The sequence below is a fragment of the Zootoca vivipara genome, chromosome 9, assembly GCF_965207765.1.
Source record: "Zootoca vivipara chromosome 9, rZooViv2.hap1.1, whole genome shotgun sequence".
Classification (NCBI taxonomy): Eukaryota; Metazoa; Chordata; class Lepidosauria; order Squamata; family Lacertidae; genus Zootoca; species Zootoca vivipara.
Genome location: NC_142592.1, coordinates 2398664 through 2410297, shown reverse-complemented (window position 1 = coordinate 2410297; position 11634 = coordinate 2398664). Strand labels below are relative to the sequence as shown.

General features: G+C 47.3%; 1 protein-coding gene across 3 annotated transcripts; it reads left to right on the top strand.

The window, feature by feature from the left end:
* Positions 1 to 5813: 5813 nt before the first annotated feature.
* On the top strand, positions 5814 to 10830 carry BHLHE41 (basic helix-loop-helix family member e41). 3 transcript variants are annotated; one of them, XM_088652317.1, is made up of 5 exons: positions 5814 to 6144; positions 7768 to 7831; positions 8114 to 8221; positions 8866 to 8977; positions 9673 to 10830. In XM_088652317.1, the coding sequence occupies exons 2-5, from the start codon at positions 7790 to 7792 to the stop codon at positions 10677 to 10679; spliced, it is 1269 nt and encodes a 422-aa protein (XP_088508443.1). In that variant the 5' UTR covers positions 5814 to 6144; positions 7768 to 7789; the 3' UTR covers positions 10680 to 10830. The 3 variants fall into 3 exon arrangements, with proteins under 3 accessions (XP_088508443.1, XP_034983790.1, XP_088508442.1); XM_035127899.3 differs by lacking the exon at positions 5814 to 6144 and adding an exon at positions 7119 to 7380; XM_088652316.1 differs by lacking the exon at positions 5814 to 6144 and adding an exon at positions 7134 to 7380 and having other exon boundaries at positions 9727 to 10830.
* The last annotated feature ends 804 nt before the right edge of the window (positions 10831 to 11634 follow it).

Below are 11634 nucleotides of genomic sequence, written 5' to 3'. Positions count from 1 at the left end.
TGGGCGGAGCTAGTCAGTGTTTGGAAGGCAGCGGCGCGCGCAGTTTGTCCCATCTTTTAGATTTAGAGTAACAAGTCTCACACAATGATTGGGGGGGGGAGCTAGGCCTCCTCTTCATTTCCCCTTGACTTCAAGCTTTTCAAGATGGAGCGGGAGGGAACAACTGTAGTCACCTGCAATTCCTGTGCAATGTTTGTGTTCTTGCCAAAGGATGTAGGCAGCTACACCTGCAGCAACTGCAAGTTAGTTGCCCTACTAGAAGAGAAGGTTGCCCTAATGGAAGGCAAGGTCCAGCAGCTTCAGGCCCATGTATCCACGCTCCAGGGAATTAAAGAGCTGGAGCCTTCCTTGGATGCAGCAGAGCGCACTGTCTGCACCAAGGAGGAGACAGGGGACATCCCTGAGGAGGAGGTCAGTTCCCCAACACAGGACCCAGATGTATGGAGGAACATGACTCATAGAAGCAGAAGGCCCTGAGCAAGTTTGCAGATGACACCAAATTGGGAGGGGTGGCTAATACCCCAGAGGACAGGATCACACTGCAAAATGACCTTAACAGATTAGACAACTGGGCCAAAGCAAACAAGATGAATTTTAACAAGGAGAAATATAAAGTACTACACTTGGGCAAAAAAAATGAAAGGCACAAATACAGGATGGGAGACACCTGGCTTGAGAGCAGTACATGTGAAAAGGATCTAGGAGTCTTGGTAGACCACAAACTTGACATGAGTCAACAGTGTGATGCAGCAGCTAAAAAAGCCAATGCAATTCTGGGCTGCATCAATAGGAGTATAGCATCTAGATCAAGGGAAGTAATAGTACCACTGTATTCTGCTCTGGTCAGACCTCACCTGGAGTACTGTGTCCAGTTCTGGGCACCACAGTTCAAGAAGGATACTGACAAGCTGGAACTTGTCCAGAAGAGGGCAACCAAAATGGTCAAATGCCTGGAAACGATGCCTTATGAGGAACGGCTTAGGGAGCTGGGTATGTTTAGCCTGGAGAAGAGAAGGTTAAGGGGTGATATGATAGCCATGTTCAAATATATAAAAGGATGTCATATAGAGGAGGGTGAAAGGTTGTTTTCTGCTGCTCCAGAGAAGCGGACACGGAGCAATGGATTCAAACTACAAGAAAGAAGATTCCACCTAAACATTAGGAAAAACTTCCTGACAGTAAGAGCTGTTTGGCAGTGGAATTTGCTACCAAGGAGTGTGGTGGAGTCTCCTTCTTTGGAGGTCTTTAAGCAGAGGCTTGACATGCATATGTCAGGAATGCTTTGATGGTGTTTCCTGCTCGGCAGGGGGTTGGACTGGATGGCCCTTGTGGTCTCTTCCAACTCTATGATTCTATGATTCTAAAAATCCAATACAGCATAAAAGAGAGAGAGAAGAAAAGGCTAAAGAGTAAACCCTCCACAAATCCAGAGTGGAGTCCCCAAAATGGTTGGATTGCACCTTCTATGCTTCCTTCCAGCACTCCTTTGAATCACATCAGCGAGGCCAAGAGGGGGCTCTTGTTGTCTGGGCAGCCCAGAACCTCCACACACCCTGCCAGACTTGCACCCCAGAGAGGTTACTTTGGTGTAACTAACACAGCAGTTTGACTTCACCCCCAGAGGCGCACTCCATTGTCTCTCAAGACAGACTGATGCCCACAAGGAGTGAAATACCACGGGTATGGCATCTTAATTTTTTTTATTTTGCTACAACATCCATACAATATATCTATTTATCCTGGCAGTGGAATATCATTTATCAATCATAATCAGTAATTATGATGTTAAACATTTTCCCACCAATTTTTAATCTTTCGGCTTGTCTCTTGTAATGCAGTATATATTACTGGAAATGAAAATTAATGAGAACAGATTCATTTCATTAAATACAACCATTTATAATTATAACAGAATAATCAACACCACAGTGCAGAAAATCCTAAAGCCCAGATTAGCAGTGAATGACTCCCGCAAAGGCCTAGTGGGACAAGTGCATTTTAACTAGGTGAAGGCTTCCTGGCCGTATTGTGTCCACTCATGCCTCCAGGGCAAGGAAGTTCCATAGTTGGGGCACCACCACAGAAGGGGCAGTAAAGGGTGGACAACAAGCTCAGTAAATCTCAGTGTCTAAGTAGGCAGGTAAGGGGAGAGGTGCTCCATCAAATAGTGATGGAGGTCTCTAGTGATTCGGGCAGACATTTACCCTGCCTGTTCTCCAACACAGTGTGATCTAAGGCTGCCAAACCATTGAATTATTGCTGATAAAATAGACAGCTGATAATAACAGTATATATTTGGAATTACTCCCCCATGCTTCCTATTTTGTGACTTTGAAAGTAATTATAGTTTTGTGTAATAAACTAATTTATCACAATCTGCAAATATTTAATTGCATCAACTGGAATATTAGGTTAGTTTTGAAATGCTTAGATATATCAATTTATTCTGTCCATTTGCTGCCATCGAAGATAAAGTCCTAATTTAATCACAGTATAACTTTTTGTTTCCTATGAGTAATTACCTTCACTTTGTGCATTTCTTACCAAGTAAAACAAAATACGTCATGACATGAACATACCATTTTAGTTCTAATTCTGTACTTATATAGCACCTTCCATCTTTCAAAGTACTTTACATTTATTATTTAATTCTCTCCAGTGCCCTTTGACCCGAGAAGCCATCATGACACTCATTTTACAAGTCAAGAAGTGAACAGTCACAAACACTGCTTGTTGCCTACCCTCAACGTAGGAGCCTCTGCCTCAGAAGCAGAAGGTCCTACATTGCTAACACAATCCCATGCCACAATTTGTGCCTCCTACTAGCTAACTTTCCTGCCCACCTAGCAGTTCAAAAGCACGTCAAAGTGCAAGTAGGTAAATAGGTACTGCTACAGCAGGAAGGTAAACGGCGTTTCCGTGTGCTGCTCTGGTTTGCCAGAAGTGGCTTAGTCATGCTGGCCACATGACCCGGAAGTTGTCTGAGGACAAACGCCAGCTCCCTCGGCCTATAGAGCAAGATGAGCGCCGCAACCCCAGAGTCGTCCGTGACTGGACCTAACGGTCAGGGGTCCCTTTACCTTTACTAGCTAATTTGGAAGGTTACTACAGCTCTAAGCTACAATTTGCACACAATAATTTTGCCTTCAATAAGCAAAGAGGAAATCACTTTTTCAAAGCCTCCTCATGACTTTATTAAGCTAGAATAAAGTCATTTCTGCTGATGATGTGAATGTGTTCTTGACAGGGGAATGAAGTGAAATACAAAAATGTACAATTAAAAATGAACAGGGGCTCTCCTATATGCTGTATACCAAATTGCAACACTAAGAATACAGCCATCCATATATTTAAAATGTTCAAGGAGTATAGTAGTAAGTATCCGCCTTGTAGATTTCCAAATCCTTATTGATAAAAACTGTTTGTGATGCCAGTTGTGTAAACCAGAGGTCGGCAACCTCTGGCCCATGGGACGGATACGGCCCACAGAGGCCGTGTAACCGGCCCACGAGCCACCCGCTCGGCAAGTCCCCTGTACGCTGTGCTAAACTGGCGCAGCATGGCACAGGGACTCATCAAGTGGTGCTCAGACACCGGAAATCACTTCTGCGCAGGCGCAATTTTCGGCTTCCAGGCATGCGCAGAAGTGATTTCCTGTGCCGCGGACATGCGCAGACGCGATTTCTGGCATCACGCTGCGCATGTTCGGCCTATGGACAATCGTCTGTGGGAATGATCCAGCCCACAGCTGGAAAACCTTGCTGACCCCTGGTGTAAACTAATGCCATAGTCCATCTGCAAAGAAATGACCAGAAATCAATGTGTAAAGTACTAAAGATGCAGGGAGAAAAACGAACCCATAATATTATTTAGCTACCTGTGAAATGCCTATCTGATGAGGCCACCAATGCAGATAAATCCAAATGGGCAATTAATAAAGGGATGCAGATTATGCATCATGGACCATGCCAGAGGGAGCAGAGGGCAAGGACGCAAACTGCCCCCCTGCAGCGCTTCTGTCATTGACATACACTTTTATTTTTCTGTCAGAGATCTTAACATGTAGGGCACAACCCTCCCACCTAGAAATATCATTTGCCCCTTCTATGTGCTACTCCCCCCCCATTATTATTTTCTAGTGCTGCCACTGCCATGCACAAAGACTACTGAGTTGAATGCTTGCATGTATGTGAAAGAGAGAGAAAAAGTAGACCTATCTCAAGCATTCAAGAACCTCCCATATTTAGATATGGTTACTGGGGTTCTCCAGGGGGGAATGACAAGAGGCTGATTTGAAGAGGAGTTTGCTGTTGAATAGCAGAGTAATTGTGCTTGCAAACTCACATACTGATTGTATTTGTGTATATAGATTACAGTTATTATCTGGAGCTGCCAAAAATGCATTTTCTTTCTTTATTCCTTTTCCCGCCTTGATTTGGTTTGGGTTTTTTTTCCTTTACGGAGCTTCATGTCTCAGTAGGGATTTGAACCAGTGTCTCTCCTAGTTCAGCTCACCAAGAGACCACACTGTTTCTTTTCTAAAAATTATCTAATCAGTTGAAAACTGGGCATGTAAAAGTACATTCTGATTTAATGCATTTGCACTTGCAAATTCTTCGGCTCTTCTTTCTTCACCCTCTATTTCCAGGGAAAGTTATGAGAAAAGTGAATTTCGGTGCCGTCAGCATAGCTGCCAAGTTATCCATTTTTAAAGGGATTTTCCCTTATGCTGAATAGGCTTCCTCGCGAGAAAAGCGAAAACTTGGCAGCTATGGCCCTCAGAGCTGAGTCACAGCTGCCCTATTCCAGCCTCAGGAATTCTCTTGACTCTGAGGAGATCAAGGTTACCTCTGAAACTTCTTGCTTTCTTGCAAGAGCTGCCTGCACACCAGGGCTGTATCTAGACACCTCAAAGGAGCGGTTCAGTTAACCGTGTTGTAATCTTCAAACAGGGAAATTCCGTTGGTGAAAGACGGAACTCCACAGCGCCATCTGGTGTCACAGTGTTAAAAGCGCTTTATCTTTTAGAATGTAGCTGAGCTTTGATGCACCTCGGATGACCTGGCCTAAAGCGCACAACCCTCGCTTGAGAAATGGGCCTGCAGGTGCATCTCTATTTTCTCGGCAAAAGAGGCTTCTCCTTTTCTGCTCATTCTCAGAGCGTTTCGTTTCCCTTTGGGGAAAAAAATATTCTGCAGTACCTCCAGAAGCGCTGAGTATATTTCCATTAAAAAAAAAAACTTTTAAAACGCTCTAAACTAAAGCGTCCTTCCTCAGCAGCTAGAAAACAGAGCAAGGTTGACAATACCGAGTCATTTGCATGTCGGCGTTGCTTATTCGCAAGACCTTTTAGGCATCATCCCCGGATGATAGTAATAGCTGAGCAACTCGATCCTATGCTCGCTTACTTGCATGCAAGCCTCACTGGGGCTTTGGCTCCCTAGAGTGGGGAGCGTTTCGCTGGGTTATATAGATCCAGCTGCAAACAATGCGACTACACCCCCAGTGCAGCTCAGTTCAGCTGCCCGCATGTGCCCACGTTGCGGCTCTGCTGCTGCCAGGGGTGACGAGGCAGGCAGGCAGGCGCTCTCCGCTGCAACGTGTTTCCTCCTGGGCTCGAGGGGACGGCGGCCAACACGTTGGCGCGGCGTTCAAAGGCATGGGAGAGACCAGATTCCTCCACCAGAAAACTGTAACCATTCCTGACCGGAGCCAGCTCATGTTCTGTAGTGTGCGCGCACGAAAAGGAAAAGGAAAAGGAAGGAAGAGCTTGGGGACTGTATGCTCTGCTAGTCCTGCAGTCACGTGCACGCTTACGTGGGAGTTCGCCTTGATTCAACCTGGGTTGGGCTCGGGATGCTGCTTCCCATGCGATGGTTCCCTATCCAAAGCTCAGGAAACGAATCTTAGCCATCTGGTGCCAAAGCAAGCGCTTTCTTATCCCACGCGACGCGTTTCGAGCCTGGGATCTGGATCTCGCGCGTGTACGCACACACTTCGCCACCTGTGAGTCCAGCAAGGCTGAGTCTCCAGAGGAGTCTCTGGACCATAAGGAGCAGAAGCAACAAAGTCGTGCCTCTGAGCACAGGAAACAGCAGCAGCAGCAGCAGCCAGCCACCTTTCCCATTCGCTTCCTCTGTGGGGGTGAGTTGAGGTTAAGACCTTGACGCGCCCCGCGCCCCTTTCCATATGCTCCTAAGGCTCAAGCTCTGTGCCGAAGTGCTTTGATCCAGGGCTAACGCACTATTAGCATTTCGCGGGGGTGGGGAGGATGCTCCCTCGCCAACGGCAAACCCAGGCGAGCTTCCTCGCGTCTCCCGGGAGGGACCGCAGCTAAAGAATCCGCTCCCCGCGGGTTGTGTTTGCGCTCTGCAGGAAAGCAGCTCCCTTCGCAGTGCAGCGCAGTGGCGGCGGCAGGAGGCGGCCGGATCACGTTGCTAGCCTTGTGCTCGTACCAGTTTGAGATGGGATTCAAGAGGAGGGCGCTCCGGCTCGCTCCGGCTCTTTCTTTTTTTAAGGGGCCAGCAGCCGAGGCAAACGTGCGCTTGCACGAGCACTAGTCCGCCTTCGCCAGCGGTAGGCTAGGAAAGGGGTCTGGGGCAGCAGGCGAGGGCGGGATCAGGTGCACCAGACACAACACAGGGCTGCGGTTCCCTTTCACAAGGCAGGCTTCATCATCACCGGGTCCCGCTCTCCCTCTTCTACCGGCTTTTGCCAACCTCACCCCGGCTAATTCCCACGCGCGCTTGCCAGCCTGAGAAAGCCCTGCTTGGCAGGAGGACCTTTTTTATGACTCCCCTCCCCTCCATCGGGGAGGCTCTAGATCACCCCAAGCCACCCCCCTCGCCTTGACACTGAGCAATAGGCAAAATGCGCTCCTTGCGAGAAGCTCCGGAGTCTCCCCCCGGTTTTAGACACCGGTTTCGAAGAGGATGCTTCTTTGGGCCAAGTTGGGCTTTTCTCCTGCTCCGCCTGCTGCCCCCGCCCACCCCTCCTCCTCCTCCTCCTTCCGCGCTCTCCCCAATCCCGGAGCCGGGAGGTTGCGTGGTACGTTCTGCACGTGAGCTGGGTGCTGCTGGTCTGTCTGGCAAGCGCGTGCCCGGTGGCCAAACAACCAAGCAGGAACGCAAACTACCAGCGCGCCCTGAGCAAGACGGGCGAGAAAAAGGAGAAACAGAAAGACGGCAGGCAGCACAAGAAAAGACCAGGCTGCACGGGCCACTGTGGGGCTTTGTTGCCCGAAGGTCTCCCAAGACTCTGCACCATCTCCCAGGAGCCGTCCAAAGCGGCGACCACCCCCAAGAAGCTGCTTCCAAACATGGATGAAGGGATCTCGCCTTTGCCCGAAAGGCAGTTATTGGAGCATCGGGAATTAATAGGGTCAGATGGCAGGGACTTCTGCATTATTGTTGTCGTTTTAATTTAGGAGAAAAAAACCCTGTTTTTCTTATTATTTTTTCCTTTATACAAAAGGAAAGGGGAGATAAAGAGATGGGTTAACTCTGGTTCTTTGGCTGGGCAGCTTTAAGCATGAACATGCCCCTCTCTAACCCTTTAAAATTATTAAGGATTTTCTTGGGTTACAAAAGTAAGCGAATTGTCTCTTTTTCAGGTTATAGTGTATTTTCTGCAGATCAGTTACATTTGATGTGAGACATTAGTTTTGTATACACCACTTTTGTGAGATTTCTTGCAAAGTAGTAGCTAATGAGACCACTGTGTATGTTAAAGGCAATGGGTCTCTCTTTCCCTTTTCTGTTCTTGCAGACTGGGCTATCCATCCTTGTATATGTGCAAGCCCAAGAGAGGGATGAAGAGGGACGAGAGCAAGGTAAGAGAATCAGCTTTTTTGATGGTCTCCAGCAGCTGCACAATACTTAGCAGGGGCTTCTGATAAATGGGAGCCCAACTTTATGCAGAAGGTCTCTTCTTTTCCTCATTCACTTCCTTTCTGATATCTGTAGTGGGCAGTTTTATTTATGTTGGCAAAGAACAGTTCTGGAGGGAGAGGAGAGATGCTTATACCAGTAGATGCTCTTGAAATGGGAAAGAAGGCTAGGTACTGGTTGGCGTTATAGTGAAACGAGCGTTTGTCCTTTTTCTTCCTGAATAGGAAACATACAAACTGCCACATAGATTGATAGAGAAGAAAAGAAGAGACCGGATTAATGAGTGTATTGGTCAGTTGAAAGATTTATTGCCTGAGCATCTGAAACTGACAGTAAGTCCAGTCTGTGTGAGTCCATGTGTATATGCTTGCCTGTACATCTATCTAGGTATTTTTGGAACACCATAAACTCTTAGTGAAGAGTATGCACACTTACTTCAGTGTAAGTCCATTTGGCACAGTGGAATTTACTTTAGATTAAGCCTGGATATGGTTGCACTGTAAAAGATGTACATATTAGAAAAAAGTGTGATTATTTTTGTTGACTTAGAAGTAAGTCACTGAGTTCAGCAGTGCTTAACCCTCACTTATTATTATTATTATTATTATTATTATTATTATTATTATTATACTGCCCTATACCCAGAGGTCTCAGGGTGGTACCCATAAAACTTTCTAGAGTACATCCTTTGAAACTGGGTTGAATTAAAAGTGATTTTTTAGGATTCCAAGACATCCAGTAGTCTAATAGAAATTCCTTATATGACAGCACTTCTGCAGAACTGTCAGAGAAACACATTAGCCTTATTTGTGAAGTTTCAAAATGGGTGTGATTTATCAGTATGGTAATATCACCAATTTGAGCAAGGGCAGTAATAAAACAGTACCGGTATTTCTTCCAAAGTGAGCTTAGTGAAGTTTTAGAAATAGGATATAAGATTCTGTTTGATTGTGTGCCCCTTTCCCTCCCTTTGCAGACACTAGGGCATCTGGAGAAAGCTGTAGTTTTGGAATTGACATTGAAACACTTAAAAGCTTTAACAGCCTTAACAGAGCAGCAGCATCAGAAGATAATTGCTTTACAGAATGGTAAGTAAAGGCCCAGTGCAGAAGCACAACATAGGACATTGTGTATCTCTCTCTCCCCCTCTCCCCCCCCTCTCAAAGATTATGAAGGACATAATCAGCCAATCTGGTTACTGACAAAGTCTTAGCAGTTGGTGAACTGTTAGCTAACTCCACAGTTAAGTTGCCAAATTGAAATCTATAGAACTGCTTCAGAGTCAGTGACCAGTATAGTCATGTTTACTCAAACTTTAGTCCCCTTAAATTTAGTGGGCCTTAACTCCTATGTACATGTGAAAAGGACTGCAGCTGTGCAGTCTGACCATATCTATAGAAACATATATCCATGCATTGCAGAGGGTTGGACTAGATGACCCTTGGGATCCCTTCCAACTCTACAATTCTATGATTTACTTGGAAGTAAGTCCCATTTTGTTTGAGGCTTACTTCCAAATAAGCAAGTGTTACATGTTACAGTCTTAACATGTTATCTCTTGAGATACCTTACCCTTTTCCAAATGATTTCATAAATCTGAGTCTTAGATTGATAACTTTGAGCTAGAAGATTAGTACTTTTAGGACAGAGGAATTACATTATAAAGGAATTTTATTAATAAAACAGTCAGATTCTGTGTCACACTAGATCTAATGCAAGTGGTATTACTAATGCCTGTTATTTTGCATCCCTTCCTCTCCCTGCTCCCCCCCCCCCTTGGCAGGGGAGAGATCTCTGACATCTCCTCTGCAATCTGACCTGGATGCTTTCCATTCAGGATTCCAGACATGCACCAAAGAAGTCATGCAGTACCTCTCCCGATTTGAGAGTTGGACTCCAAGAGAGCAGAGATGTGCCCAGCTCATCAACCACCTGCACTCTGTTTGCCCACGGTTCCTCCCCAGCCCCCAGCTTCTGACTCCAAAGATTTGTCCAGGCCAAGGACCCTGCCCTGCCTCCTCTGCCTTTTCCTGTGTGCAGCGAGATCAAACTGGCCCAAAGCTGGAGAGCCAGCCAAATTGTGTGCCAGTCATTCAGAGGACTCAGAATGCGAGTAGCAAGCATAAATTCAGCCACCATCCGATGGGTCGTGTGGAGCTTGGTGGGGAGAATGACACGGATACAGATAGTGGCTACGGCGGTGAGTGCGAGGGAAGACCGGAAGGGGACAAAAGGCAAGGCAACCGGATGATCAAGCAGGAGCCCTCTGGGGATGAGGCACCTCTAGCAGCCAAAAGGCTGAAGATGGATTGCAGCAGCGCCTCTTCGGCCATGTGGAGCCCAGACCAAGCAGCAGCTGGTTCAGCCCTTCTCAGCTCCCTGGTGGCTTTGGGAGGTCTGGGGGGAGGAGGATCTCCCTTTGCCCAACAACCTGCTGCTCCCTTCTGCCTGCCTCTCTGCTTCATCTCCCCCTCAGCAGCAGCTGCCTACATGCAGCCCTTCCTGGATAAATATCTTTACCCGGCAGCAGCAGTCACTCCCATTCCCTGTATCTACCCAGGGATTCCAGCTCAGGCTGCAGCGGCTGCCGCTGTGGCCTTCCCTTGTTTCTCCTCACTATTGGTACCAGGAGAGAAAGCCAGTTTGGCCTCAGCAATCTCTACTGATGTGGTTTCTTCTGGCCAGCCCCTCCCCCATCCATTTACCTCCTGCAACCCAGCTGGGCTCAGTGGGGACAAGGACCTCCCTTCCCAAGAGCAGCATTTGCAGTCTGCAGAGGAAAAGCCTTGAGTGATGCGACATCATTTCTAAAGGAAACCACACAGCTCATGCCTCCTACTTGACAGGAAGGATCCATCACTCCCAAGAATGAGAAGCAACCCTCACCCCACCCCCGTTTCGTTGTGTCTTGAAGGGAAAGCTTACTAGGCTGGCTCTTTATTCTTTTTCTTTTATTAACAGACTAGCTGTACCCAGCCACGCGTTGCTGTGGCTAATCCCTGTGACCCCACCCCACCCCGTCCTGACCCATGTGATCTGTCCCGACCCGTCCTCCCCCACCCCCCACCCAAGGGAGCCCTAACCTCCACCTCCGGGGCGGCCTGGGTCTCGGGGCATGGCGTGGCCTCCAGGGCGGGCTGGCTCTTGGGGCATGGGCATGGACTCCTCGGCGGCCTGGCTCTGTCGGCAGCACGGCCTCCGGTCCGGCCTGGCTCTCGGGGCGTCTGGTCAGTTGGAGGCAGGGCCTGCGGGGCCCGGCCTGGCTCTCGATGGAGTGAGATTCTGGAGAGGCGTTGATGGGGAGGTGGGAGGAGGAGGAGGGGATGGGATTATGGCATCTGTTCCTTTGATGTCCACTGGAGGGCGCTATGTTTTTTTAGACAAATTCATTTTTTTACCTGTGACAGGTATGAACACTTGGGTAGTGGAATAGAATGTTGTGTCCAAATTTGAACACAATCGGTCAAGAGGTTTCAGAGAAAAGTGGACTGTAACAAACATGGACCTTATAGATATACATTAGATAGATATAGATATAGATATAGATATAGATATAGATATAGATATAGATATAGATATAGATATAGATATAGATATAGATTAGGTTCTCCCTAAATTGTTAAGTTTGCTTAACAATTCAGAAGGCCTAAAGAAAAGGGCAGGGGGCTGCACCATCTGGAACTGGGGAGTCAGGATGTGAGATATATACTGTACCATACCATACCATACCATACCAACTGCAGGC

Bases quoted from the DNA above. Each gene is read 5' to 3' on its own strand.
- BHLHE41 (XM_035127899.3), top strand. From the start codon at position 7,319: ATGGATGAAGGGATCTCGCCTTTGCCCGAAAGGCAGTTATTGGAGCAT. The intron at 7,381-7,767 runs GTCAGATGGCAG...CTGTTCTTGCAG, and splicing joins GAGCATCGGGAATTAATAGG to ACTGGGCTATCCATCCTTGT. The intron at 7,832-8,113 runs GTAAGAGAATCA...CTTCCTGAATAG, and splicing joins TGAAGAGGGACGAGAGCAAG to GAAACATACAAACTGCCACA.